This window comes from Ammodytes marinus (genome assembly GCF_949987685.1).
Source record: "Ammodytes marinus genome assembly, chromosome: 11".
Lineage (NCBI taxonomy): Eukaryota > Metazoa > Chordata > Actinopteri > Uranoscopiformes > Ammodytidae > Ammodytes > Ammodytes marinus.
This window is the reverse complement of record NC_137215.1, coordinates 10,176,797-10,200,738: the sequence shown is the minus strand read 5'-3', so window position 1 is coordinate 10,200,738 and position 23,942 is coordinate 10,176,797. Positions and strand designations below refer to the sequence as shown.

At 38.3% G+C, this 23,942-nt stretch overlaps 1 protein-coding gene across 1 annotated transcript in view; it reads left to right on the top strand.

Moving 5' to 3' along the window:
* LOC307257731 (ryanodine receptor 2-like) overlaps nt 1-22,537 on the top strand; it is a 67,142-nt gene extending 44,605 nt beyond the window's left edge. Inside the window, exons 76-104 of the mRNA XM_080037031.1 lie at nt 494-590; nt 1,504-1,628; nt 2,337-2,388; nt 2,712-2,765; nt 5,086-5,185; nt 5,734-5,813; nt 6,166-6,242; nt 6,379-6,452; nt 6,700-6,780; nt 7,003-7,091; nt 7,439-7,567; nt 7,733-7,837; nt 7,974-8,055; nt 8,176-9,443; nt 9,593-9,663; nt 10,226-10,370; nt 10,495-10,581; nt 11,241-11,450; nt 11,638-11,768; nt 11,980-12,022; nt 13,068-13,204; nt 14,068-14,128; nt 14,469-14,615; nt 14,887-15,021; nt 16,113-16,269; nt 16,478-16,542; nt 19,652-19,752; nt 21,293-21,344; nt 22,342-22,537. Coding sequence (XP_079893157.1) covers nt 494-590; nt 1,504-1,628; nt 2,337-2,388; nt 2,712-2,765; nt 5,086-5,185; nt 5,734-5,813; nt 6,166-6,242; nt 6,379-6,452; nt 6,700-6,780; nt 7,003-7,091; nt 7,439-7,567; nt 7,733-7,837; nt 7,974-8,055; nt 8,176-9,443; nt 9,593-9,663; nt 10,226-10,370; nt 10,495-10,581; nt 11,241-11,450; nt 11,638-11,768; nt 11,980-12,022; nt 13,068-13,204; nt 14,068-14,128; nt 14,469-14,615; nt 14,887-15,021; nt 16,113-16,269; nt 16,478-16,542; nt 19,652-19,752; nt 21,293-21,344; nt 22,342-22,437 — 4,051 coding nt within the window. The 3' untranslated portion in view covers nt 22,438-22,537. The remainder of the gene's footprint in view (nt 1-493; nt 591-1,503; nt 1,629-2,336; nt 2,389-2,711; nt 2,766-5,085; nt 5,186-5,733; nt 5,814-6,165; nt 6,243-6,378; nt 6,453-6,699; nt 6,781-7,002; nt 7,092-7,438; nt 7,568-7,732; nt 7,838-7,973; nt 8,056-8,175; nt 9,444-9,592; nt 9,664-10,225; nt 10,371-10,494; nt 10,582-11,240; nt 11,451-11,637; nt 11,769-11,979; nt 12,023-13,067; nt 13,205-14,067; nt 14,129-14,468; nt 14,616-14,886; nt 15,022-16,112; nt 16,270-16,477; nt 16,543-19,651; nt 19,753-21,292; nt 21,345-22,341) is intronic.
* The last annotated feature ends 1,405 nt before the right edge of the window (nt 22,538-23,942 follow it).

Genomic DNA, 23,942 nt, shown 5'->3' with positions numbered 1-23,942 from the left:
CCACTTTTCTCTATCCATCTGTCTTCATGAGTCTGTGGTTGTTGGCTTAACCTAATTTTAACATAAGCTTTCATTTGTTTGTTGATGCTTGTTTGATGTTTACCTGGTCTTTTGTATCTTATTTGTAAAGTGTATTTGGACAATGTTGCATTGTATTGATTGAATAATTAGGGACAGGTCGTGTCGGGTCCAGAGGGAGCAAATCGATTAGCATATGAAAACCTTGTGGCTGCATGTGGTTTGTAGATAAAGGAAGAGTATTTTTGTGTTTGTGTCTTGTAAATTATAGCTGTGGTTTAGCACTATTTAGTCCCTAATGGATGTAACAACCATCACCTTGGATTGGCCTAAGAGACCTCAATGAATTAGCAATGATGGGTCTAATAAGAGCTATTTTACCGTTTCCCTCAATGCTGTCTCTTTTTCAGTATCTTATTTACATTTTCCTATTGCAAGTAGGTCACATGCATATCTCTTCACTCCTACTCCCCAGGCACAGGGCTGTCAACCTGTTCCTCCAGGGCTACAAAAAATGCTGGATATCTGCTGAGGACCTCAGCTTTGAGGAGAAGCTTGTGGAGGATTTATCTGTGAGTGGAAAAGCAAATCATTACAATCAGTAATTTAAAATATTTCTGTAACAAAGAGTTAAAACAGGCCTATGTTTGAATTATGCAGGTGATAGCCTTTATAACCAAGATTTTTTAATCATTGGTATAAATCTGCCATTTATTAACTGTTGGACACACCTTTAACTTCTTTTAGCGCATTATGCTGATTATTTTACATTAGATCACAAATACCAAAGCCCCCAGACCACATTTTGAAAATAGAACATTTCACCTAGCTATCCATTTCCTGCTTCACCGTATCTCCAGCTGATTATGCGATTAAGCTTGAGGCTAAATTGATGAGCTGCGAAGGCATTTTCATGCCCTCAGTTTAGCCTTTTGGGCAGTACATCCTCTCGGCTGAATACAAATCCCACTTTGTTTGCTGCTCAATATTCACACTATACGTATACTCATAATATAATGTGATCTATTTCCAGCATACATGAAATTAACATACTGATAGGAAATTATTCAAGATTATCTTTGACAGTTGTTAATACAATCATATCTTTATGAAGCCGCTGATTTTTTTTTAACCATTAGAACATACTGTTGTATAGAATTTGGCCATGATTGGAGAAATGATGGAGCTGATACAACACTTGAATAAAAGCTGCCTGTAGGACACACCATCACATATTTTAAACATTTAAAATGTATGGACAAAGTTATAACATTAAAGCCTTTTGGGTATGTGTATATGCAGAAGAAATTTCAAATATTTAAGATGTATCTTCGCTGTGCACAGCCTGATCATATTATGTACAGCATGTTTCTTGTATACTACATAGTGTCTGTTTATGCAACCCTGTACTGTGTAAACGTCGGTCAGTGTGTGACATTATTTAAGATCACCCATTAGTGGCTTCACTCTCTTCCTGGACTGCAGAAGGGAGGAGTGATGGAGCTGTATGGAGGCGAGGAAGAAAAGGACATGGAAGATGTTGCCAAATCAATCGATCCCCTACTGCAACTCATTACACTCTTCAGTCGAAGCGCCCTGACAGAAATGAGGTGTGTGTATGTGTGTGTGTGTGTGTGTTCATTCTTAAAGATCACATGAAGTGAAAGACTGGTCAAATCCATTACCTGGACAGTCAATATTAAATTGGTCAAAAGTGTGATTACTTTTACTTATTTTTAACATCAGCAACTATTTTTCTTTCAAAACATGAAACCTGATCTGTTTGTCAATCTAATTCCGTAGTAGTTCATTCTTACAGTATTCCTGTAGTCATGTAATCATGCACGATCCTGCACCAATCGTGCACCAATCCTATTGATATGTTGCTGGGACATGTCTCATTATATTCCTACATAAACTCACAAGGCAGTCTGAGAGCATAACAGAACTGTTTTCTCTCCAAGTCACTGTAAAGACATTAGGGAAGGGAGAGCAGCACTCTCAATGGTGCAGTCAATGCAGAGATGTGAACAAATCAGCCGGATTTGAGGTGTGCTGGTGGGGTCAATGAAAATGTCACCTGAAATGGTCACATGCCAGATCCACACACTGCTTATGGGCTTTCTGAGGTGGTGCTGCATGCAGCTGTGTAATCAATGGGATCAATTAGGTGCTGTTAATGGATCTGGTGTAGACACATTATTGATTATTATTATTGACTGAACCTTGTCAATCACTAGACATTTTTAAATACTGTATATGTGGATCCATACCTTGACATTCCCTTATATTCCCTCATCTATCTTTCCTGTTCACAGTAAACTTGGAAATGACAGTCTCTATCAATCATACGCTGCTATTATGGCCAAGGTAATATAACTTGTTTGTTATAATGTTAAAGTAATATATTAATTTAAGCCTGTAATATGTATAGTATCACACAATTGTTATTATAATTCAGTGACAATTGGTTTTACTTTGGTTCTAGACCCAGTCTTAATGATAAGTACAAGAGATGAGACCAAACATTTCACATAGTACTTTTGATATTGCCTTCATGTCTTTTCTTGTCTGCAATGTACTGTATAACAAAGTGTGGGACAGTGAACTTGGACATTTTGTATCTCTTCTATATTCATTTATTTTCTAAACCTGTTTTTATCACCCCACTGCTTGCATGTTTGCTCTGTTAGAGCTGCCACAGAGAGGACGATGGAGATGACGAACATGAGGTGGAAAGCTTTAACGTGAGTGAATGAGTTCTAAGTTTTAAAATCGTTTTAACTGCCACTGTTTTTTGTTTAGAGTATTTAGTCCTTATTTGCGTAAGTATTTTATTTAAATTGTTTCAATTGTAATATCAATAATACATTTATTAATTCATTATATTTAATAAAAATTAAATGTAGGGGAGAACGGGGTAATCTGAGCCACTTTTTACATTTGCTCCCCTCTAAAGGACCTAAAATGATTTATCACTCAAATTTACACATTTCCCATTAATTCAGGATGTTTCCTAGAAATGGGCATTAGCAGAATTTTTTCAAGACAAAGGGCAGTGAAAATATGATTGTTTTAAAAAAAGTTGTCATGTGGCTCACTTTACCCCAGCTGTGGTAAACTGATCCACTTACTTTTTCCACTCTGAAACTACCATAACAACACATATTGTAACAGTAAGAATCCTGAAAGCTAGCCACACATTCCAGAACTAATGATGGGGGGTTGGTCAATTAAGCAAAGCACATTTTCTAAACACTTGAAAGGAACTCTGAACAAAATCAAATATAACATATTATAATTCAAAAGGTTTTAATAAGATTCAAATGAAAGATATAACCAGTTAGATTAGAACACAGTCTGGGGGTCAAAACACAGGACCCTTAAAGCCAGCTAGTGTCTGGGGGTCAAAGCATAGGAAAATCAGAACCAGCGAGAACAGCCTGGGACTCAGAACACAGGAGAAGACCCAACTGGATTATAACATCAGCCTGTCATACTCTACAACTAGGCCTACTCTACATTCCAGCCCTGAAGGTTATAGGGAAAGATGAGAAGGTGCTCTTTCCGTATGGTTGCCCCAGGTCGTCTTCCTGGTGTATTTCCTTGGCATGATTGCTTTTCAACAATGTGTATGACATTAAAATTAGGGCTGTCAAATTAACGCGTTAATTTCGATTAATTAATCACAGAAAAATTAACGCGATTAAAAAAATTAACGCAGATTAATCGCACTTCTATAATGCCTTTTGACCCGGTGAAAAAGTGGTGCGGAGCTGCACCTGTAGCTCGCCGGGCCGGGCACGTGGGTTAAAGGGAGAAAGGTAAAGAGAGAAGCAAGGGAAAGGGGCCAACTCGAGGGCTCTATGGACGGTTTATGGGATGCATGAAGGTAGGAAGACATCTTACTTAATTCTCCGCAGTGTCCGTGCATTATTTATTTAGTGGGTGCAACAATGTAGGCTAGGTTCAAAACAGTAGTAGGCCATATCTCTCAATCTTCCTCCAATTTTGTTTGCTAGCTGTCTAGCACCCGCCCTGTGTGTGTGTGTGTGTGTGTGTGTGTGTGTGTGTGTGTGTGTGTGTGTGTGTTTGTGTGTGTATGTGTTTGTGTTTGTGTGTGTGTGTGTGTGTGTGTGTGTGTGTCAATATTTTTGCCTATGAGTAGGCTACGAAATGGTGGCAGTGCAGCGCTGTCTGTTGTGGGAGATGGAAAGTCGTAATTTTGTCTGCTTGTTTTTTTTTGAGAAAATTCGGCGCTAGTTCATGTATAAAGCTGGCTGAGGGGAGGAGACAGAAGTTACGAGAGACGGAGAGCGCGCGCGAGAGAGAGAGAGAGAGAGAGAGAGAAACAAACTGTAGTAGGCTATACAGCTGTTTACAAACAGGTATAAAAGTGTCATATAAGTATGCGATTAATTTAGATTAATTAATCACAGAGCCTGTAATTAATTAGATTAATTGTTTTAATCGCTTGACAGCCCTAATTAAAATAAAACATATGTTATGTAATATTACATTGAAATATGTTTAAGACTAAACTTAACTTGTGCCTCATGGTGGGGGGAAGTGAGACAGTGCCTCACTTTCCCCCACAGCATTTGGCTCACTTTCCCCCACCACCACAATTTGAGAAAAAACTACCTCTCTTAGCATTTCAGGCTAATCTTCAGTTATCAGCATCACATGGTTTCATATGTTGGTAGTTCATCAACACGTATGATATAAGTTTTTCTACGTGAATACATTTGCTTTGGCACAATAGTTGATTAAGTTGACAGCAAGAAAATTTACTTTTACATGCAAAATACCTATTTTGGTGAAAAAAACATGCTTACCACAGCACCATGAGGTCCTCTCTTTCAGGGCCATGGGGAAATGAGAGGGGCTTGAAAACATATATCTTACATGACCACAAATGTTTTCCGTTGCCTTGTTACAGGGGGTGGCTCACATTACCCGATGCCTCAGATTCCCCCGTTCTCCCCTATATTAAATGAGCAAAGAAGTTTAACAAATTATTTGAAAATCTTACAAGATCAATAATTATTATTTTCTGTGTTTCAGGAAAAAGAAATAGAGAAACAGAAGTTGCTGTACCAGCAGGCCAGGCTGCATTGTCGCGGAGCTTCTGAGATGGTACTACAAACAATAAGTGCCAGTAAAGGTAGAAAAAGGTTCATTACTGAATTGTATGACTTATGTTAAGGATAGTCCAATCATAGAAGGTTATTTTTAACAAGTTGTTGATTAGGCGACTGTGGCAAAGCGGCTAGGGTAGTTTTCCACTGTATTGCAGGGTCGGTGGTTCGATTCGCTGCCTTCCTGCCACATGTCGAAGTGTCAATGAGCAAAACACTGAACCCCAAACCGCTACCGATAGTTAGCTTGCATTGCTGCAATCGGTTTATGAATGTGTGTGTGAATGTGTAGAAAACAATGTAAACAAATGTGGAAAAACCAGGTAAAAGCGATATACGTATAAGTGTAGTCCGTTTACCATTTAGATGAGCCAGTCTTAACATACTTGTTTGCTTGATACTGAACCAAAGATGAGCTGACTCCTTGTCTCAGTACCTGAGCATAACATAAAGGTTTTCCATGCTTTTCCCCTTTCTTATAATGTGCTTAATGATCTGTAGCAGCTATGCAATACTATAATTTTGAGTCAATAATGTTAATCCTCTGATTGTGAGCAATTTCACCTCCTATCAGGGGCCATGGGCTCAATGATTGCCCCCACGTTGGAGCTGGGAATTGCCGTTCTCAGTGGAGGGAATGCCACTGTTCAGCAGGTACAATAATGCACTAGCTCCTCTAATTGTTGTTTCTTTGGGATCCCCAAAATGGGTTTACATATGCTCAAGTCTCTGATATTGGCCATTTGTCCCCCTCAGGAAGGGTCTTCAGATTTTCATATCATGAAACAAAAGATTATTTTAATAAAATAAAGATTAGACTAGGTAACACTTAGAAAAAAGGTCAAAATGCATCTTTTTCTGTCTTCTTATGAATATGGTGCATTGACACAGGGATACTGCAGGAAAACATGCAGTCATGAAAAAACAAATCTTTCTAAATCAATCATATTTGCTCTAGATGAGATCCTCCTTCATTTATCAGATATTGTCTTTGATGCTTTGTTAGAAAATGCTGGATTATCTGAGAGAAAAGCGAGATGTTGGCTTCTTTCAGAGCATGGCTGGACTCATGCGGTCATGTAGGTGAGTGAATTTAGGATAATTTTCTAGCACGTGATGTTATATGTCATAAGGGCTGGCAGACTTCATGATTGATGAAAATGGAGAGAATGGTAAAGCTTTTCTTATCCTTTAATGTGTATGATTTTCTGCTTTCTAGTGTTCTGGATCTGAATGCATTTGAGAGGCAGAACAAAGCAGAAGGATTAGGGATGGCCATGGACGAGAGCTCAGGTACCCTATTCATATGGAAATTAAAGCCATGTCAGAGGAGAAGAGCCAGCTGAGAGATCCCTGGCCTTTAACTCAAAATTCACACTTTCACGATTTCCATATTGACTCCATTGTGGCCAGGTTTTTCTGCTTTTTCCCCTGTGTAAACCCTTCGTACATTCACTCATTAAGTCCTTCTCCCTTTTCCAACAATATTACTGCATTTCTTGCCTTGATTCTTTGTATTTTTTGCCTATGTTTTTCACAGGAGATAAGGTGATGCCTGACAAAGACATAACCTGTGACCTGTTCCGATTTTTACAGCTGCTCTGTGAAGGACACAACTCAGGTTATCTGCCCTATATTGTAGAAAAGATTCAAATATATTATATTAATTTCTATCACAAATAGTAAATTTATATACGAAATATAGACATGTTCTATTCAAATATAAGACCACACTCTGTAACACATACTTACATAAAAAGAATCACATTGCAATGCTCTTTTGATGTTCTATTCAGTATGCCCTTTACTGTAAATTTACTTTACAGTATTCTGACGTTTTTAGATTTCCAGAATTACCTGAGAACACAAACAGGCAACAACACCACTGTCAACATCATAATATCTACTGTGGACTATTTACTGAGAGTACAGGTAAGCCCACCGTTGGTGTTTGTGATTCTGGACTAATGAACCAAACCAAATATAGTTTTTTAAATATAGTGTATAAAGCTGCTGTTGTCAATAAATCAGTGTTATTTATTTGTATAGAGCCCAATATAACAAATAGACATTTGCCTCAGTGGGCTTTACATTCCATACAGTATAACACCCTGCCCTTAGACCCTTAGCTCAATAATGGTTTGATGATCACTGCAACTCTTTATTTGGCTATTGCTTGAAAATACATTTGTTTGTTATCTTATGATATTTTTTCTTTCATTTATTAATGGTTTATTTAAGCTTATAACCAACAGATATTGTTCTTTTCCCCACTGTAGGAGTCAATCAGTGACTTCTACTGGTACCACTCAGGGAAGGATGTGATTGATGTACACGGCCAACACAACTTCTCGAAAGCCATCGAAGTGGCCAAACAAGTCTTCAACACACTAACTGAGTACATACAGGTCCGTCAGTTTTCATTACATGTTATAGTGGCATAGTGGGTAGCGAGCTCCTAAGCATTACAACATCTACCTCCAGTTACTTGCCTGAATGTATATAAATATATATTTGTCTGATAGTTAACTTGTCCTTCTAGACGTGTTGATATTTAATGTGTTAATATCCAGGGCCCATGTACTGGGAACCAACAGAGTCTAGCCCACAGTCGCCTGTGGGATGCTGTTGTTGGATTCCTTCATGTCTTTGCCCACATGCAGATGAAGCTTTCTCAGGTATTACACATGGATTCATTACATTTACAACACAGTATATCTCTCTAGATTTCTGCTAAAACATCACATTGACTATACTGAAGGTCATAGTGTACTGTAGGTAAATATGTACCTAAATATATTTTCTTATATACAGGATTCGAGGCAAATTGAGCTTCTGAAAGAGCTCATGGATTTACAGAAGGACATGGTTGTTTTTTTGCTTTCCATGTTAGAAGGCAAGTTTTCCCCTTATGCTTATTTTTTTTCTTTTAAATGTTTTGATCATTATGGCTTAAAGGGTATCATTGATCCAGATCCAATCCTTTGCTCCTCTGCTTGTCTCTCTTTCCCTGCAGGTAATGTCGTTAATGGAACGATTGGAAAGCAGATGGTGGATATGTTGGTGGAATCGTCAGGCAATGTGGAAATGATCCTCAAGTTTTTTGACATGTTCCTCAAACTTAAAGACCTCACCTCCTCAGATGCCTTCACAGAGTTTGACCCTGATCGTAAGGGCTGCATCTCCAGGAAGGACTTCCAGAAAGCCATGGAGAATTGCAAGCGTTTCTCCCAAGCTGAGACCCACTTTGTCCTCTCCTGCATGGACAGTGATGATAGTGAAATTGAGGATTACGAGGCCTTTGTGGACCGCTTCCATGATCCAGCCAAAGACATCGGCTTCAGCATCGCTGTTCTCCTCACCAATTTGTCGGAACACATGCCAAACGATTCAAGATTGAGGACATTCTTGGAACTGGCTGAGTGTGTCTTGACTTACTTCCAGCCCTATCTAGGCCGTATTGAGATCCTTGGCAGCGGGAAGCGCATTGAACGTGTCTACTTTGAGATCAGTGAATCCAACCGCACACAGTGGGAGAAGCCTCAGGTCAAGGAGTCAAAGAGGCAGTTTATTTTTGATGTGGTCAATGAGGGCGGAGAGAAGGAGAAAATGGAGATGTTTGTCAATTTCTGTGAGGACACCATCTTTGAGATGCAGCTCGCTGCACAGATATCTGGCTCCGACATTGGAGAGAGGCATGCTGAAAAAGAAGAAGAGGAAAATAGTGAAGAAGAGGATCTGGACAACAAAGGGAGGTTTTTCATGCATCATTGGTTGTTATTGCTGATATCTGTACTTTCCGTCAAGAACCTGAAGGCATTGATGAAGATGACCCTGAAGGATATCCTCCTGTCCTCTGTTTTCTTGCTCAGATTCATTGTTATGGCTCAAGTCCAGTGTATTTGTGTTGTTATCCACAGCATTTTGTATGTGCTGTACATGGTGTTTGTAAGTGGTGGGCTCATAGAGGAAGCCAAACGGATGAGGATATTGGACTTGCTTGGTGGTATCCCCGAGCCAACTCTCGATGAGGTCATGGACTTGCCAAGTGGTTTGGATCGGCTGAGGAAGTATTCTGCCAGTTTGTCATCCCAGAGAGAGTTGAGGGAGGCCGCACAGGTTGCAGCTGCGACCACCCCCAGGGAGGTGGATGTATTGTCAGACATATTCGGCCTCAAAGTGAAGAGGGATGGAAGTCAATTCCGACTTATAACACAAGACCTCACTGCCAGTCTGACTGACCTCTTCAACACAACCTCCAAAACTGAGAAGCGTCAGGGAATTGTATGGATTCATTTGTATCTTTATCATAATTTAAATTTGTCCTTTGATTCTCTTTTTTTTAGTCCTACTTTGATAATGTTAATATTGTTCTGCTTTGATAATGTGCAATTCATCTTAATATTTGATCTCCCTATGAATGTAACTGACAGCAACTTCCGGCCTCCACCACCACAGAAGAAAAAACGGAAGAAGAGAAAATGCCTGAATCAGAGAATGTAAAGTGAGTCATTGGCCTAAAAGCTATAGTTAGTAGCTTTTTCTGAAAATTGTCGAGTTTACACAAAGTTGATTAAGCTCCACAAAGATCTCTCTGTATTTTCTCAGTATGGCAGCATTTACAAACTGGTATCGTCCCCTGACACTGGCACAGGAGCTCAGAAAAATCCCAAGAAGTGCCCACAAAATGTTTCAGTTGATTCTACTGCTTAGAAAAATTCTGGATTTACAGCAGAATAAATAAAATCCATGCGCGTTCACCGAAGGCTTGCCTCATGTAGATATACGTAGACAGCGTTGTTGTAAATACTCAGAATTCCTTGTGGGGCTACAGAAGTTACAAACTATAGTTTTAAATCTTCAAGGATGGAATTATTATAATAGATGCTGAGTCAGTACAAATAATAACAAAAGTGCATTTGGTGGTGCTGACATAATCTAAAACCAATAGAAAACTGCATTGTTAAATGAACTTTCAATAAAGTAAAAGTTTCATTTCATCATCCTTGATATTCCCATTTTAAGTTTAAGCTCCTTGACCTTTGCTCTGTTTGTGCTGTTCACAGAGTGAAGGAATCTGAGAATAAAACTAGGAAGGAAAAGGCTGAGGCAGAATGGAGAGCCAAGAGATGTTCTAATAAATCAGAGGAACCAGAGAGCCAACATTCAGCTTTATGGGGCATGATAAGCACTCATAACAAGAGCCTGCTGGTAAAAGATACACTTACTCATATACATACCAACACAGATAAAGAAACATATAAGTAAGGATCAGTGTGCATGTACAGGCATCAACAAATGCAGGCACAAAACACATTTTCCCTTTTTTCCTCAGAATTGCTTTGCAAGGAATTTTTATAGTATGCGCTTGCTGGCCCTGTTTGTCGCCTTTTTAATTAACTTCATCCTCCTCTTCTACAAGGTGAGTGTGCTTGTGAAAGAAAAATAACCTGACCATGTCAGTGGGGCATTTGAAAAGTAATGAAGTTAGTTATACTATGTTTTGCTTCCTTATTCTTGACTATAGCTATTGTACTTTTGACAGCATTAATCCAATAATAAAACCTTTCAAGACTGACAGGGGACATTTTTCTGCATAACAGATTATTTGACTTTTGAAAATGTGCTCTGGTATTGCTACTTTTATTTAAGGATCCAAATATTTATTCCATGACAGCACACTTTAAAATATTTGCAACTTGATCCTGTAGCCTACATACTCTGATGATCTCACGTTGTCCATTCAAAAACGTATGAAAGGACAAAATTAAATGTACTTCCCTTAAAAAAGCTTAAAAAGCCTTTCTTGTGGATTAATTTGTATACTCGTAAACATGCTGCCGAGTTTCCCTAGAGTTTGTATAACTATTCATAAGTAACAGGTTAACAAAACTTCCTTGATAAGATTGAAAAAACACTAGAGGTTGTGTTGATCTTACTTTTGATCCATCTTTTTTGTATGCTGTAGTTTGGTGCTGTTGAATTGCACTGCATTATATTGTGTTTGTAATATTTTGTCTATAATATGCTTTGTCTTTGGCAAATTCACTCTTTTGTTGGGTCTCTTAAATTCCTTCCCAGGTATCATCCCTGCCTGCACCACAAGAAGAAGGAAGGATCCCATCTGTCTCCAGTGAGGATCTGGAATCTGTTGCTGAAGACGACAACGAGGGCCGAGTTTGTTTTGTGTTGGAAGAGAGCAGTGGGTACATGGAGCCTTCGCTCCGTTTCCTGGCTGTAGCACACACAATCATCTCCTTCTGTTGTATTATCGGTTACTACTGCCTCAAGGTAGATATACCGGCTCAAGCTCATACTTTTGCAGATTTATAATGAACTCATTTCACATATTAAACTCATATGTTTGTTTTTATCAAATGGACCTCAAGTATTTATAACCTCAGAAGAAAAGACAATTATTTTCTGAGATATATGGTTTTTCCAAGTAAGGTATCACTGTTTTGTATTTGATTGGCAGGTGCCATTGGTGATCTTCAAACGTGAGAAGGAAGTGGCAAGGAGCCTTGAGTTTGACGGGCTTTATGTGACAGAGCAGCCTCCTGATGACGACTTTAAAGGGCAATGGGACCGACTGGTCATTAACACACCGTATGTTCATTGCCATCAATTGTGCTGATATCATATTGACATCAAATTAAAGCATTAGTTACACTTTAGGGTTTAGGATATCACTATTGCCACCTCTTTATAGAAATTATGCATGTTTTACAGTACAGAAATGTTTAATCAGAAACCCTTCAGTTTTCACATTATTATTTTGGTATTAATTATTTTTCATTCTACTTGTCTTTCTTTTTAGATCATTTCCAAGTAACTACTGGGATAAATTTGTGAAGAGGAAAGTAAGATTTTCACATGATAGCAGCTATAAGTTTTTAGTGCTGAACTATTAACCATTCTACCATAAATGTGTTTATCCATGTATGCAATTGTGTTCATATTTCATTCAATGACAGCATTGAGAGACTAACTGAAATGTAATGAGCCATTTAATGGCAGGTGTAATTATTCGCCTCTCTGGTATCAAAACAATTTCAGTGTCTCCATAGACATTGCAACAATGTCTTTGAAGGGAAAAGCACCCATAGAAGAAGTGAACGTAGAGATTAAGCACAATTTTTTTTTTGGGGGGGGGCTGGGGTGGTCGGTCAGCATTTAGCTGGCATTAATATCACTGCATCTTAAGGCACTTCTGCTTAGCCTTTTTGCCTTTTGCAGTGGCCTTTGGTCTACAGTATATAAAATACATCTAGCAATGCCACATTGCATTGATACTCTGTATTGCATCATTTTAAGAGCCTGCAGTAAAATAGATGGTATAATGCCCTGAAGTGCTTCTGGTAATTCACTTCTTAGTTTGGATTCTATAGATATTGCCCCCTTTACACTAAAGTATTTATAATTGTAATAACAAAATGACTCTGCAATTAAACAAGACTCTGGTTGGCTCTAGTTTTTAAGTTGATAAATCAAGTGGCATTATGTTTCTTGGAGCCATGGCAGCACTAGGAGAAACTCTGAATCTGTTATATTAGCTTAAATGAGGTAACTATTTACTAGCCAAGGTCCACTGTACATATGCAATTTAGTTAATAGGTAATGGTAATATATAAGCCCACATCAATACAGATTATCTATATCCTTTAAGATTGCAGTCAAGGGAAATAAAATGTGCTGGAGTAATTTTTACAAGCACCATGTCCCCTCAAAATCTCTCACCGTCATCTTGTCTGCAGAACTAAGCTGCAATATCATTATGGCTCAAACAACAATATAATTCAGAATGCATTCCTATTGTTATCTCCTTTCATTATTTGTTCTGATGAAAAGACAGTGAAGAAACTCTCGTTTTAGTTACTATGCAAACCTGTCTCCTTCCCCTGTCAGGTGATGGATAAGTATGGTGACTTTTATGGCTGTGAGAAGATCAGTGAACTCCTAGGTCTGGACCAAGCTGCTTTAGACTTCAGCTCTGAGAGAAAAGAAAAGAACAGGCTCAAGAGAGACACTGCCTGGAGTGCTTTGTGAGTATAAGAAAAAAAAGTCAAGTCCTTGCCATTCTACATTCTTAAAGGGATCCATTGGAGACTGCAGCTATGTATTTTGTTGTTTGTTTTGCCTTGAGTTCCAGACCAAAATATGGTGAATTATTAAATAGATAGTGTTTCAAATTGTTTTTTCTGGTTGTTTTCTCATACGCTTAAGTATACCATATCAACATACAAGATCTTCAAATAATCATCAATTGTGTGTTTACTTTAGTGTAGTATTACAGTTCATGATTGTAATAATTAATACATCATTCCGGCCTTTGATAGGTATTAGTATGCAGTCGAGCAGGTGGCTGTACACAAAGCAGCTTACAATGGAAATAGCAATGTGGCATCCTCTTCTGTATCACAGCTGCATGTATGTTCGCAAACGGAAAACCTAGTTTAAAAAATAAATGTTTGTATCAAGAAATCGATTTTGCTCTTGTCTTATGCATTTTACTGTAGAGGGCAATACATGAACAATAACACCATGGGCGTATTTACTTGTATGTCCGGATCTGATCTGTGCCACATTAGAATTACCTTGAAATAGCCCTTTTGACAGTTTATTATTTAAAGCCTGTAGCGTACCATTATTGATAGCCATTTCCCTAATATTGTGTTTGTGAGGCTGTATGTTGTGCATGTCACCTAACAGTGGTGGCCTGGCAAAAGAGGGACCAAGAACATTATATCATACTTGAGGAGGAGCAGGACATTTTTTAGATGAAGCCACATAACAAACAGGCTCTTTAACAAAAAGAAACTGCAGCAACAAGGGTCTTATTTTAGCCATGGACATTTTGACCTACTTAGCCAGGTTCTTACCGTCATGTGTCTGCTGTTTATTTCAGATGTAACTCCATTGACATAAAGTACCAGGTCTGGAAACTAGGAGTTGTGTTCACTGATAATGTAAGTTGGGTTGTGTAAAATATTTAATGGCGCTTGTTTGCTTTCTTGCGTATGCCTTGTTGTTACTACAAAGACTAGATAAAGGTTGTTAAAGGTGATAACAGATAATGTAATATGACCTAGCAGTGTGTGTAAAACACATCTGCTATTTTATGACTGACACCTAATGTTTAATGCTCTTTTCTGCTGGGCTTTGTTTGATGCAATTGCACATGCTGCAGAAGTGACGGTGGTAATATCCTGTCATCCTGCCTTATCTTAAATACACATTTGTCTCACTATCTGTCCTGGTAATATATGGTTGTTTTTTATGTGTTTGTCCTCATGTGTGTGCACCCAGTCCTTCTTGTACTTAGCCTGGTACATGGCCATGTCGGTTCTGGGTCATTATAACAACTTCTTCTTTGCTGCCCACCTTTTGGACATCGCCATGGGCTTTAAGACACTTCGTACCATCCTTACATCTGTCACACACAATGGGAAACAGGTGTGTGTGTGTGTGTGTGTGTGTGTGTGTGTGTGTGTGTGTGTGTGTGTGTGTGTGTGTGTGTGTGTGTGTGTGTGTGTGTGTGTGTGTGTGTGTGTCAGCCTGTCTTTAATTCTCTATCCATCTGTTTTAATGTGTGTTGAGAGGTGAAGTTTGCATGTATGTTTGCTTTCACGCTTTAGGGGATTTATTGTTGCTTCTCTCAGATGAAGAAGCATATTAATGCCAATATGCCTCCTCCTATCCCTTTGTAATTGTGTGTGTGTGTCAGTTGGTCTTGACCGTAGGCCTGTTGGCGGTTGTTGTGTATCTGTACACTGTCGTGGCCTTCAACTTCTTCAGGAAGTTTTACGACAAGAGTGATGACAAGGACGCCGGAGATATGAAGTGCAATGACATGCTTACTGTGAGTTATGTGCACACACACACACACACACAGTTTCCTGTCCCTCCAGTCCACATATACTCTATCAATCCACCTCTATTTGCTCTATCTCTCTCTGTTTATCTTTTCTAACACAAACGCAGCCACAAACCTCAAATTGCACCTCCTCCGTACAGGAGGATTCCGAGAGTAATCCCTATTGGTGAAGTAAGAACAGCCTCTCGTCTTAGTCCTTCCACTACTTTTCCATAAAATGATGGACACATGGATAGAAAACAGCTCCTCAAGCCTCAGCTTAGCTCTTTGTTTGGCCATTCACAACATTAACAGCCCTGCGCCTGCTTTATTCCAATGTAGACTCCACTGTCACTCACACAAGCAGGCGGATGAGAAGCGATAGCATTTGTATAAAACCCTACTATTATAAGAGCCAGGAGATGTTTTATTAAATCCTCTGTCATTCACTTTGTTATTGTTTATGCTTGACTCTTCCAGCACTTTAACAGTGATTTTCAATTACAACACCACAACAACAACATTTTAGACAAGTACAGTGCAAAGCACTCGACATCTCATTCCCTTATGTTTAGTCTTCTAGAATTATATGAATACAAAGTCTTAAGTTGTTATGTTCCCTGAAAGTTTAGCAGTCAATTTTAAAGTTGTTTATGTGCAAGTTCCTTTTGTAAAAAAATCGTCCTTGACACTTAGAAGAACACTCCTTGGAAGACAACTTGAATGTTATTTTTTCTTGTGCATAAACTCCTTGTTGGGAAATACTGTATGAATATTGATTTTTTTGTATACTGTATAAAAATACCTTCTGTTTGAAACTTTTAAATTCCTTCACAAAAGCAATGAGTGTAGAAACAGGCTTGAAAAAATGTCAAATAAATACATAAAAGTTGGTTACATATTTAAAATCTGTATTATCATTGGAGTTGGGAGAAATAAAAGTGTAGTACTTTTTTTTCTATCCTTCCCTCATACTGCACTTTTGTGAAATCTAGCCGGAGAAAAGTTTGTTAAACATAAATCATTTGAGGAGAAAGTCTCCTCATTCTCAGGTGAAATGCATACAATAGAATAAATACAAATATATATTATTTCAGTGCTACATGTTCCACATGTATGTGGGAGTGCGTGCGGGTGGGGGCATTGGTGACGAGATTGAAGACCCTGCTGGAGACGAGTTTGAGGTGGAACGCATGATCTTCGATATCACTTTTTTCTTCTTCGTCATCGTCATCCTCCTGGCCATCATTCAGGGTGAGTGACACTTGTTTACCAAGAAACAGCACATACATTTTATTCACCTTGTTTGATTGGAGAACATGCATATTTCATGTGGAATTAAAAAAAAGTCCTTAAGGCTCAATTACATCTGACATTGAGAGACAAGCATGTCTTTTTACATTTGCATACCCGTACGTGAACAGATACCCAGACAATCACTCAATCATAATTTGTTTTTCAGGCTTGATAATCGATGCTTTTGGCGAGCTGCGCGACCAGCAGGAGCAGGTGAAAGAGGATATGGAGGTAATATTTGAAAGTTTCCCTCACACACATTTAGACACTTTTACTCACAGACGTTTAGTACTGTTGTGTACCATCCAAACAATTTGTAAACATGTTGTGCAATGTTTGGTCAGATTTAGATGGATGTTAATGGATGAATAGTTAATAGAAAAGTTAGTTTTAGTTCAGTTTTAATTTAGGTCTGTTGAGATGACTGCGTAGAGATAGATTGAGTGGTGGAAGCTTGCTTTACAGAAACAATCGTAATCAGCCTTAATGAGAGCACTTTTCACACGTGCACTCTAGGGCTGGCCCGAATTATTCGAATATTCGAATACTCGTTCGGAAAATTAGTATTCGGAGCTTAAATTAGTATCCGGAGCTTAGTTTTTTTTTAAAGTTTTTTTTATATATATATATATATATATATATTTTTTTTTTTTTTCAAAATTTTGTTTAGCAAGAAGCTAGTACTGCAATATAATGTCATCAAATAATTTTATATTTGGATATAAAAGTTAGTAATATTGTAGTAGTAGTAGTAGTAGTATTGCTCATTTAGGAGGATATTACATCACTAAGTGTCATAGCGCATCCATTACTTCACCTCCGAGCGCGTAAATCTTCAACAAAATATGCAGATACTGTCAAAATCGGTTCCAGGGAGTATATAGGGATTATTAACGTTTTTTTTTTATTAAAATATATATATATATTAGTGGTGGGCCGTTATCGGCGTTAACGTGCTGCGTTAACGCCAGACTCTTATCGGCGATAAAAAAAATATCGCCGTTAATCTCTTATTCCACCTCCTGTTCGGCTCAGGGGAGATAATAATAGCCGGGGGCCGTTGTTGACACTTGAGGAGCCTTTATTCTCTCACACACCCGCCGCTCTCTCTCTCCATCACTTGCCCACGACACAATCGGGTATTGGAAGGCAGGGTGGGTGTGTGTGGCCACCGGTCGCCACGTGACTATAAGTTTCCAAGTTTTAAACACTTCTATCTCTTCAACGTCAACGTCACCGTACCCGAATCCTAAATATCCCCATAGCAGACGCTATATTTCATCGGGGGGGAAACTTTGTTTTGCGCCACAGTTCGGCCGTAATGCTGCTGCACACACACACAGACACAGACACAGGCGCACACACACACGCTGCATGACAGAGACGAGGGGCGCTACCAAAAAGACGAGAGGAGCGGTTGGAGCGTTTAGAGACACATGCGTGCACATTTATTTACATAAAATCGCAATCGCAGTCATTTGTGCAGTTATGTAAAATGTTTCACTAAGGAAAATTACAGAAAAAGTAACGCACAGTGACTTTGATGAGTAACTTTAATCTGATTACTGGTTTGGAGATAGTAACGCGTTAGATTACTTACTGAAAAAAGAGGTCCTATGCCGGTAACGCGTTACTAAGTAACATCTTGTTGAACATTATTTATTTTCATCACCAATTATCATAGTAGAACAGCTTCCTCAAGCAGTTTGTGATGCATGTTGGAAACAGGAGATGAGCCCCTGGTCTGATGCGCCACCTGGCTTGAGAAACACGTTCTCAAAGACTTACTTTGAGTCATTATTTAGGGAGCACACACATATTATGAATGAATTCAAATGAGCCATTTTAATCTAGATTAATCTAGATTAATTCCAAAATTAATCTAGATTAAAAAAATTAATCTATGCCCACCTCTAATATATATATATATATATATATATATATGTGTGTTGTTTTTGATGGTGTGTTTTTCTGGAACGAATATTCGAATATTCGCTCGGAAAAAACAACGAATATTCGAAGCCTGAAAAATGGCATTCGGGCCAGCCCTAGTGCACTCTGACTTTGAATTTATTTAGTGGTTGCCTGGGTCAGCTGGGTGTGTGAAAACAAAGGTGTGGATTATTCGCAGCGGACTTCGCCCAGACTCTTTCGCATTTCTTCTTTCTAATTCAAATTCCAAAAATTGCATTGCTTTTTTTTGTTTGATCCTGTGAAGTGGCTTTATTTACCAGGTTGTACCACAGTGATCCCTACATGCGATGAAACAGTTGTGAACAGAGTCCTGACAAAGCAAACTATGTAGGCAAGATGAGTAAAATCAAAATAAATGCTTATTGTGTGGTCAGTCAGGCTGACGATCATCTCGTCATTTTTAACTTTGTTGACCAGCTGCAATCTGTGTATTATGTACTATTATTATTATAGCGCTGCTATAACAAAAAAACGTTTTTATTGATTGCACTACTGGTTAGATGCTAAACTGCATTTCGTTGTACTGGTTGTCTTTACTTGTGCAATGACAATAAAGTTGAATCTAATCTAATCTAATCTAATCTAATCAATAGTTATGTAATCAGAACAGGCAAATAAGTACAAAGGTGTAGGAGAGGCTGGCAGGTGATCAAAGGCAGGACTTCTGAGGCAACAGGGCAGCTTATAGGATCTGACAAACAGTGGTTGGCAATAGCCACCCTCTAAATAGAAAGGGTACACATGCGCTGTCACTGAACACATAGTAGTTATTGTCGCTCTAACTTGAGAGGCAAACACACAGTAGTCAGAATCTGCCACTGTGCATTCACATGGTAAATACTGTATACGTATACATTAACAGTTTATACTACAAAATAGCAGATAGAAACAGCTGAAGCTAAATATTCAGTGATATACAGTATATATATTTTTTTTTTAAATACCACAAATTCTACAGTTGTTTCCCAGACGTTTCAAGCGCAATTTACTCTGCTGCAGTCAGCAAAGATAAATCACTTTCGGCTGCTACTTCCATTATTTGTAGATTAAGATGAATGATATATTGCATTATCCCATTGCAAACGTTCGTCCAGCTACTAAGCAAATATGGGCAAAGGTAGTTTGACTTTCTAGTAGCCCCAAAATGCAAAATAGACTGCTCTGTGTCTTGTGAAAACCTGGCATGAAAGGTGCCATATTGTTTTGTTAGCAGACCACACTTGAGTTACAGAGTACTTAAAGGTGAGGCCTCTGGACTTGAGGTCTGGGTTTTGTTTTCTTTCTTTTTTTTCTACGCTAGAGAACATGATGTTTTTCCAAGGCCAGTTTCATTAATCATTGTATGCCATTATTTCTCCTCCTGCAGACCAAATGTTTCATATGTGGAATAGGAAGTGAATTCTTTGATACGGCCCCTCATGGCTTTGAGATTCACACTCTGCAGGAGCATAATTTGGCCAACTACCTGTGAGTCTAGTCATGCTCCCACCGTCTTGCCTGGGGTTGCCAGTGTCTTGACATAATCATTTCAAAAATACTAAAACACGTTGTCACTAAAGAGGCCCTGTTTGTTATTTTACATTTCCAATATAAAATGAATTGTTAATATGCTGCATGCTCCACCCTCACTAAACATTCATGAGAAACTAAAAATGGACATGGTTAATCCTTCATCCACTTGCCTGTTTAACAGTTTATCCATATTAACCATTATTGCCAAACGTATACAGTGCAGTATGTGTAATATATTAAGCAGAAGTAAGCGAAATGGTCATTTTAGCTAACTTCCTGTCAGTGACTGCAGTTAGCAGTCCCCTCCCTTGTCCCTATGTCACTACATTAACGCGCAGCGGTATTCAAGAAGCGAGTTCCATCCATGGGAACGATAAAACATTATAGAAACCATAAAAACAAACATTGGGTTTGATATTTACCTGCTCCGCTATTGTAGCTGGGTAGACATTCAGCTCTCTATCACTCTGTGCGTTCGCAGGCAGAGAGCCCTTATGTAGCTTCTATTCTCTTTTCTTCTGATTGGATAAACGGTTGTAGGATATAAGAAAAGTTTCCCCGTCCATTACGTGCAGAGCAGAGTGACTGAGAGAACTGTGTTATGAAGCGTGCACACTGTTTAAGTGATAGCTGTATGAATATAGAGCAATGTTATAGTATATTAACATAATAAGTTTTAGTAATCGATAAATATATCTTACGTCTGCTTTGAAGACTGTTATATTTGCCTTCCCCAATATGCACCTCACCATTTGCATATATAATTAATATTAAAATGTGTTTTATCATATTTGACAATATTTTACTAATATGCACACTTATTCACTAATGTCATTTTCATGTTCGTTATCACTATCAGGTAAGACCCGGCACACTTCACAGTCTTGGTAAAGGGGTTTTAGACTAAACTCTGTAAACTGAGAGGAAGCAAAGAAAAAACCTGAATTTTGATCTGTAGGCTTTAAATGTCAAGAGGCTCCATCACCATACAGATAAAGACATGCCTAGGTAAAAAACAAACCAATCCAAAGATACTCACACATGTTGCAGCATCCACTTTCCTAGTCCACAAGCTTTTTCTCTCACACACAATACAACATCACCTTACATACTGTATATCTTGGCCAATAATGTAATGGAAACCATTGTTGTTTTGTTCTTGTTTTTCCCCAATGGTATTGCGCACTTTTGGGGTACATTACCTGTGTGGATGCACAATTGATCACTGGGTCAATGACATCTTTCTCCACTATGTGGATGGTTAAAAACGTGTTTGTCTTGTGCACTGTTGCCACATCAATAATTGCCATTGACAAGAGATTATTCAGCCTTACTAGTATGGTTTCCATTATCACCACATCCCTTGGACATGTGGCACGTGCACATGCTCTTCATTTAATGCTACGACTTTCTACAGAGGTGTTTCTCCATATTGACTTAAAGTATGTGTGGGAGGTAAGTGTGTTACATAAATCCCTCTTCTGTTTCCTTACAGATTTCTTCTGATGTACCTTATTAACAAAGATGAAACCGAGCACACAGGGCAGGTATGATAGTTATCTCTTCTGTTTTATTGCATGATTCAATCAAAGTAGAAACACATTGTACTATTTCAAAAGCTCTTTAACAAGCATGTACTCCCATTGACACATTTCACATTCTTCAGTATATCTTTCTCTTTCAATAGCACATCCTCCATTTGACATGACCTTTAAATTTCTAAATTTGCCATGGTAATGACAAAGCTGTAGTGTAACCTTTTCCACTAAGAAAGACTCCGTCTCATGAAAGCCCTATCTGTCCCGACACACACATTTTATTATAATACTCATGGCATGCATATTTCTTGGATATGATTTTTCTTATACTCTTAAATTATTTTAATTTACTTGACTTCAGATATTTTTGCTGTAGCATATTTTAAATTATCTGTTGCATAGAGCAGCATAAACAGTGTTTTTAAATCTAACACCTGTCACCTTTACTTAAAGCTGCATTTTTTATCTTTGTCTCTCGTGTCTCACACAGTGCATTTAAATAAATGAATTGTCTGTGCGTTAGAATTGATGTGTACATGTTTATTTCTAAATGCTGCACAGTGTAATTTAGAAATAATAAATCCAGTCCCTGGTATAATTTGGATTTATCTCTATGGCACAGAACACATTATGAATATGATGCTGCATAATTGATAAAAGGAAGAAAAATCCAAAATTGTTATCATCCTGAAACATTTAGTACCCTTGGGTGCTATTTCTAAATTGAGTTGGGTCCTGGGACTGGGAATCTGTGTACGCTGTGTCTATTCTTTCAGTGTGGTATTTGGCTCTGGTGTAGATTAAAGAGAGAGCTGTTACGTGTGATATGTGTCTCCATCGGGCCAGACAAACTTTGGAAGAACTTAAATATTGCAATTGTATTCTCTCTAGACAGAGTTTGGATTGGTGTTTTCCTTTTTTTTATGAGCTCACAGTTGGGGATTAGAAAAGTTTGGCTTAGTTAATGACTTTAAAGAAATATGACCTCCTTTGTTGTCTTTGCCAGGAATCCTATGTGTGGAAAATGTACCAGGAGCGTTCCTGGGAATTCTTTCCTGTGGGAGACTGTTTCCGTAAGCAATATGAGGATCAACTGGGATGAAAGGAAATCTGAGAAATCTTAAGCCTCCCTTGATAATGGCATCACACTGACTACATTTTGATTGATACCCTTGGACTCACTAAATTACCTTGAGTGTTGTGTCTGCACTACATTGATGTTGAGTGATTTTCCATACTTTATGCACATCAGTTTTTCTAAGTTATATTGATTAAATTATTTGGAAACTAAATAATGAGGCCCACTTGTTTATGTTCATATACAAAATGAATTTGCTGTTTGTTTTGGGAGTTAAAGGAGTTTGGACTGGGACATTACTCATTCCAGTGGATACTTCGGTCTTCAACAAACGTCTTCAGAGTGCTGTGACAGTTGTATACATCACTATCACAAACCGTCAAAGCTGGCAAACCAAACTCAGTTCTGCATAACCCTTCGCTGGCTGTGTCTCTGAAAGGCTTATGTTTTGTGAATGAAGTGATGTGTCTTTCTAATCACAGCCTCGCATCCCTTCCCCTGTGTGACATCCCGATAAACACTCTCCCTCTGGCGTTCTTTTTACGCTCCTCTTGCCTGTTTCTAGAGGTTCTCTTATCTGCTGTGATCAACTCTTCAGGATCCTTCTCCACTCTTTGTCCAAACCTTCTTTTTTACTATCCCTAATCTTCTCATATAGTTATTACTCAATGACGCTGCAGAATAAAAGGTTTACAGTTGAAAGATCCTGCTTTTTTCTGGTATTTTCAAGATATCGGCGAGGACCTCAATAACTGCTCTTTCCCTCTTTAAACCTCCTACGAGGAGCTTTTAAATGTTTGTGAAACAGTCAAATGTTTCATGAATAACCTGTTTCTTCTTATGTTCTATTGAATACACAATGCTTTGCCAAAGTTGGAACAGTTTTGGTAAATGCACTTAAGAGATTGCTGTGTTTGTATTTTTGCTTGTACTCCTCTCGTCACAGATACATTGTAAAACTATGATGTCAGAATTTGGCCTCAATTAAATAATTGAAAGAATACATTTGAGATGTCAATCAAAAAGATGTCTCCTTAGTAGCGGCTGTTACTGTTTAATTTTGACCTCAAGTAAACCTTCATCAGAGAACAAATCTAAATGCAGATCACTTTGATAAGCAGGAAAGAGAGGAGAGGGGAATGGTTCCTGGGATTGTAGATTTGGATTAGGTACCAAACCGGAAAGCCAATCATCTGGCTGTAATAGATTAGCGTTTTGCACGCTACTTCAGCATGGGCTACAATTTGTTCATCAAAATAATTACAATCGGAGGGTGTTTTCACTGTCTTTTATTGAAATGTAAGATGGGTTGACTGCATTGTATGCAGTGTTTGCAATAATAGCACCTCAACATTGAATTTCCTTATACATCTAATTTTTTCCTTACTCATTTAAGATTCATTTTCACCACTAAACAAGGTTGTCTCAAGTAGTTCTAGCCCCCTTCACACCATTTACACAGAAAAAGGAAACTTCTATTTTAATTAGAATATAATAAAACCCTTAAACAGAGCAATAAAACACTGTAG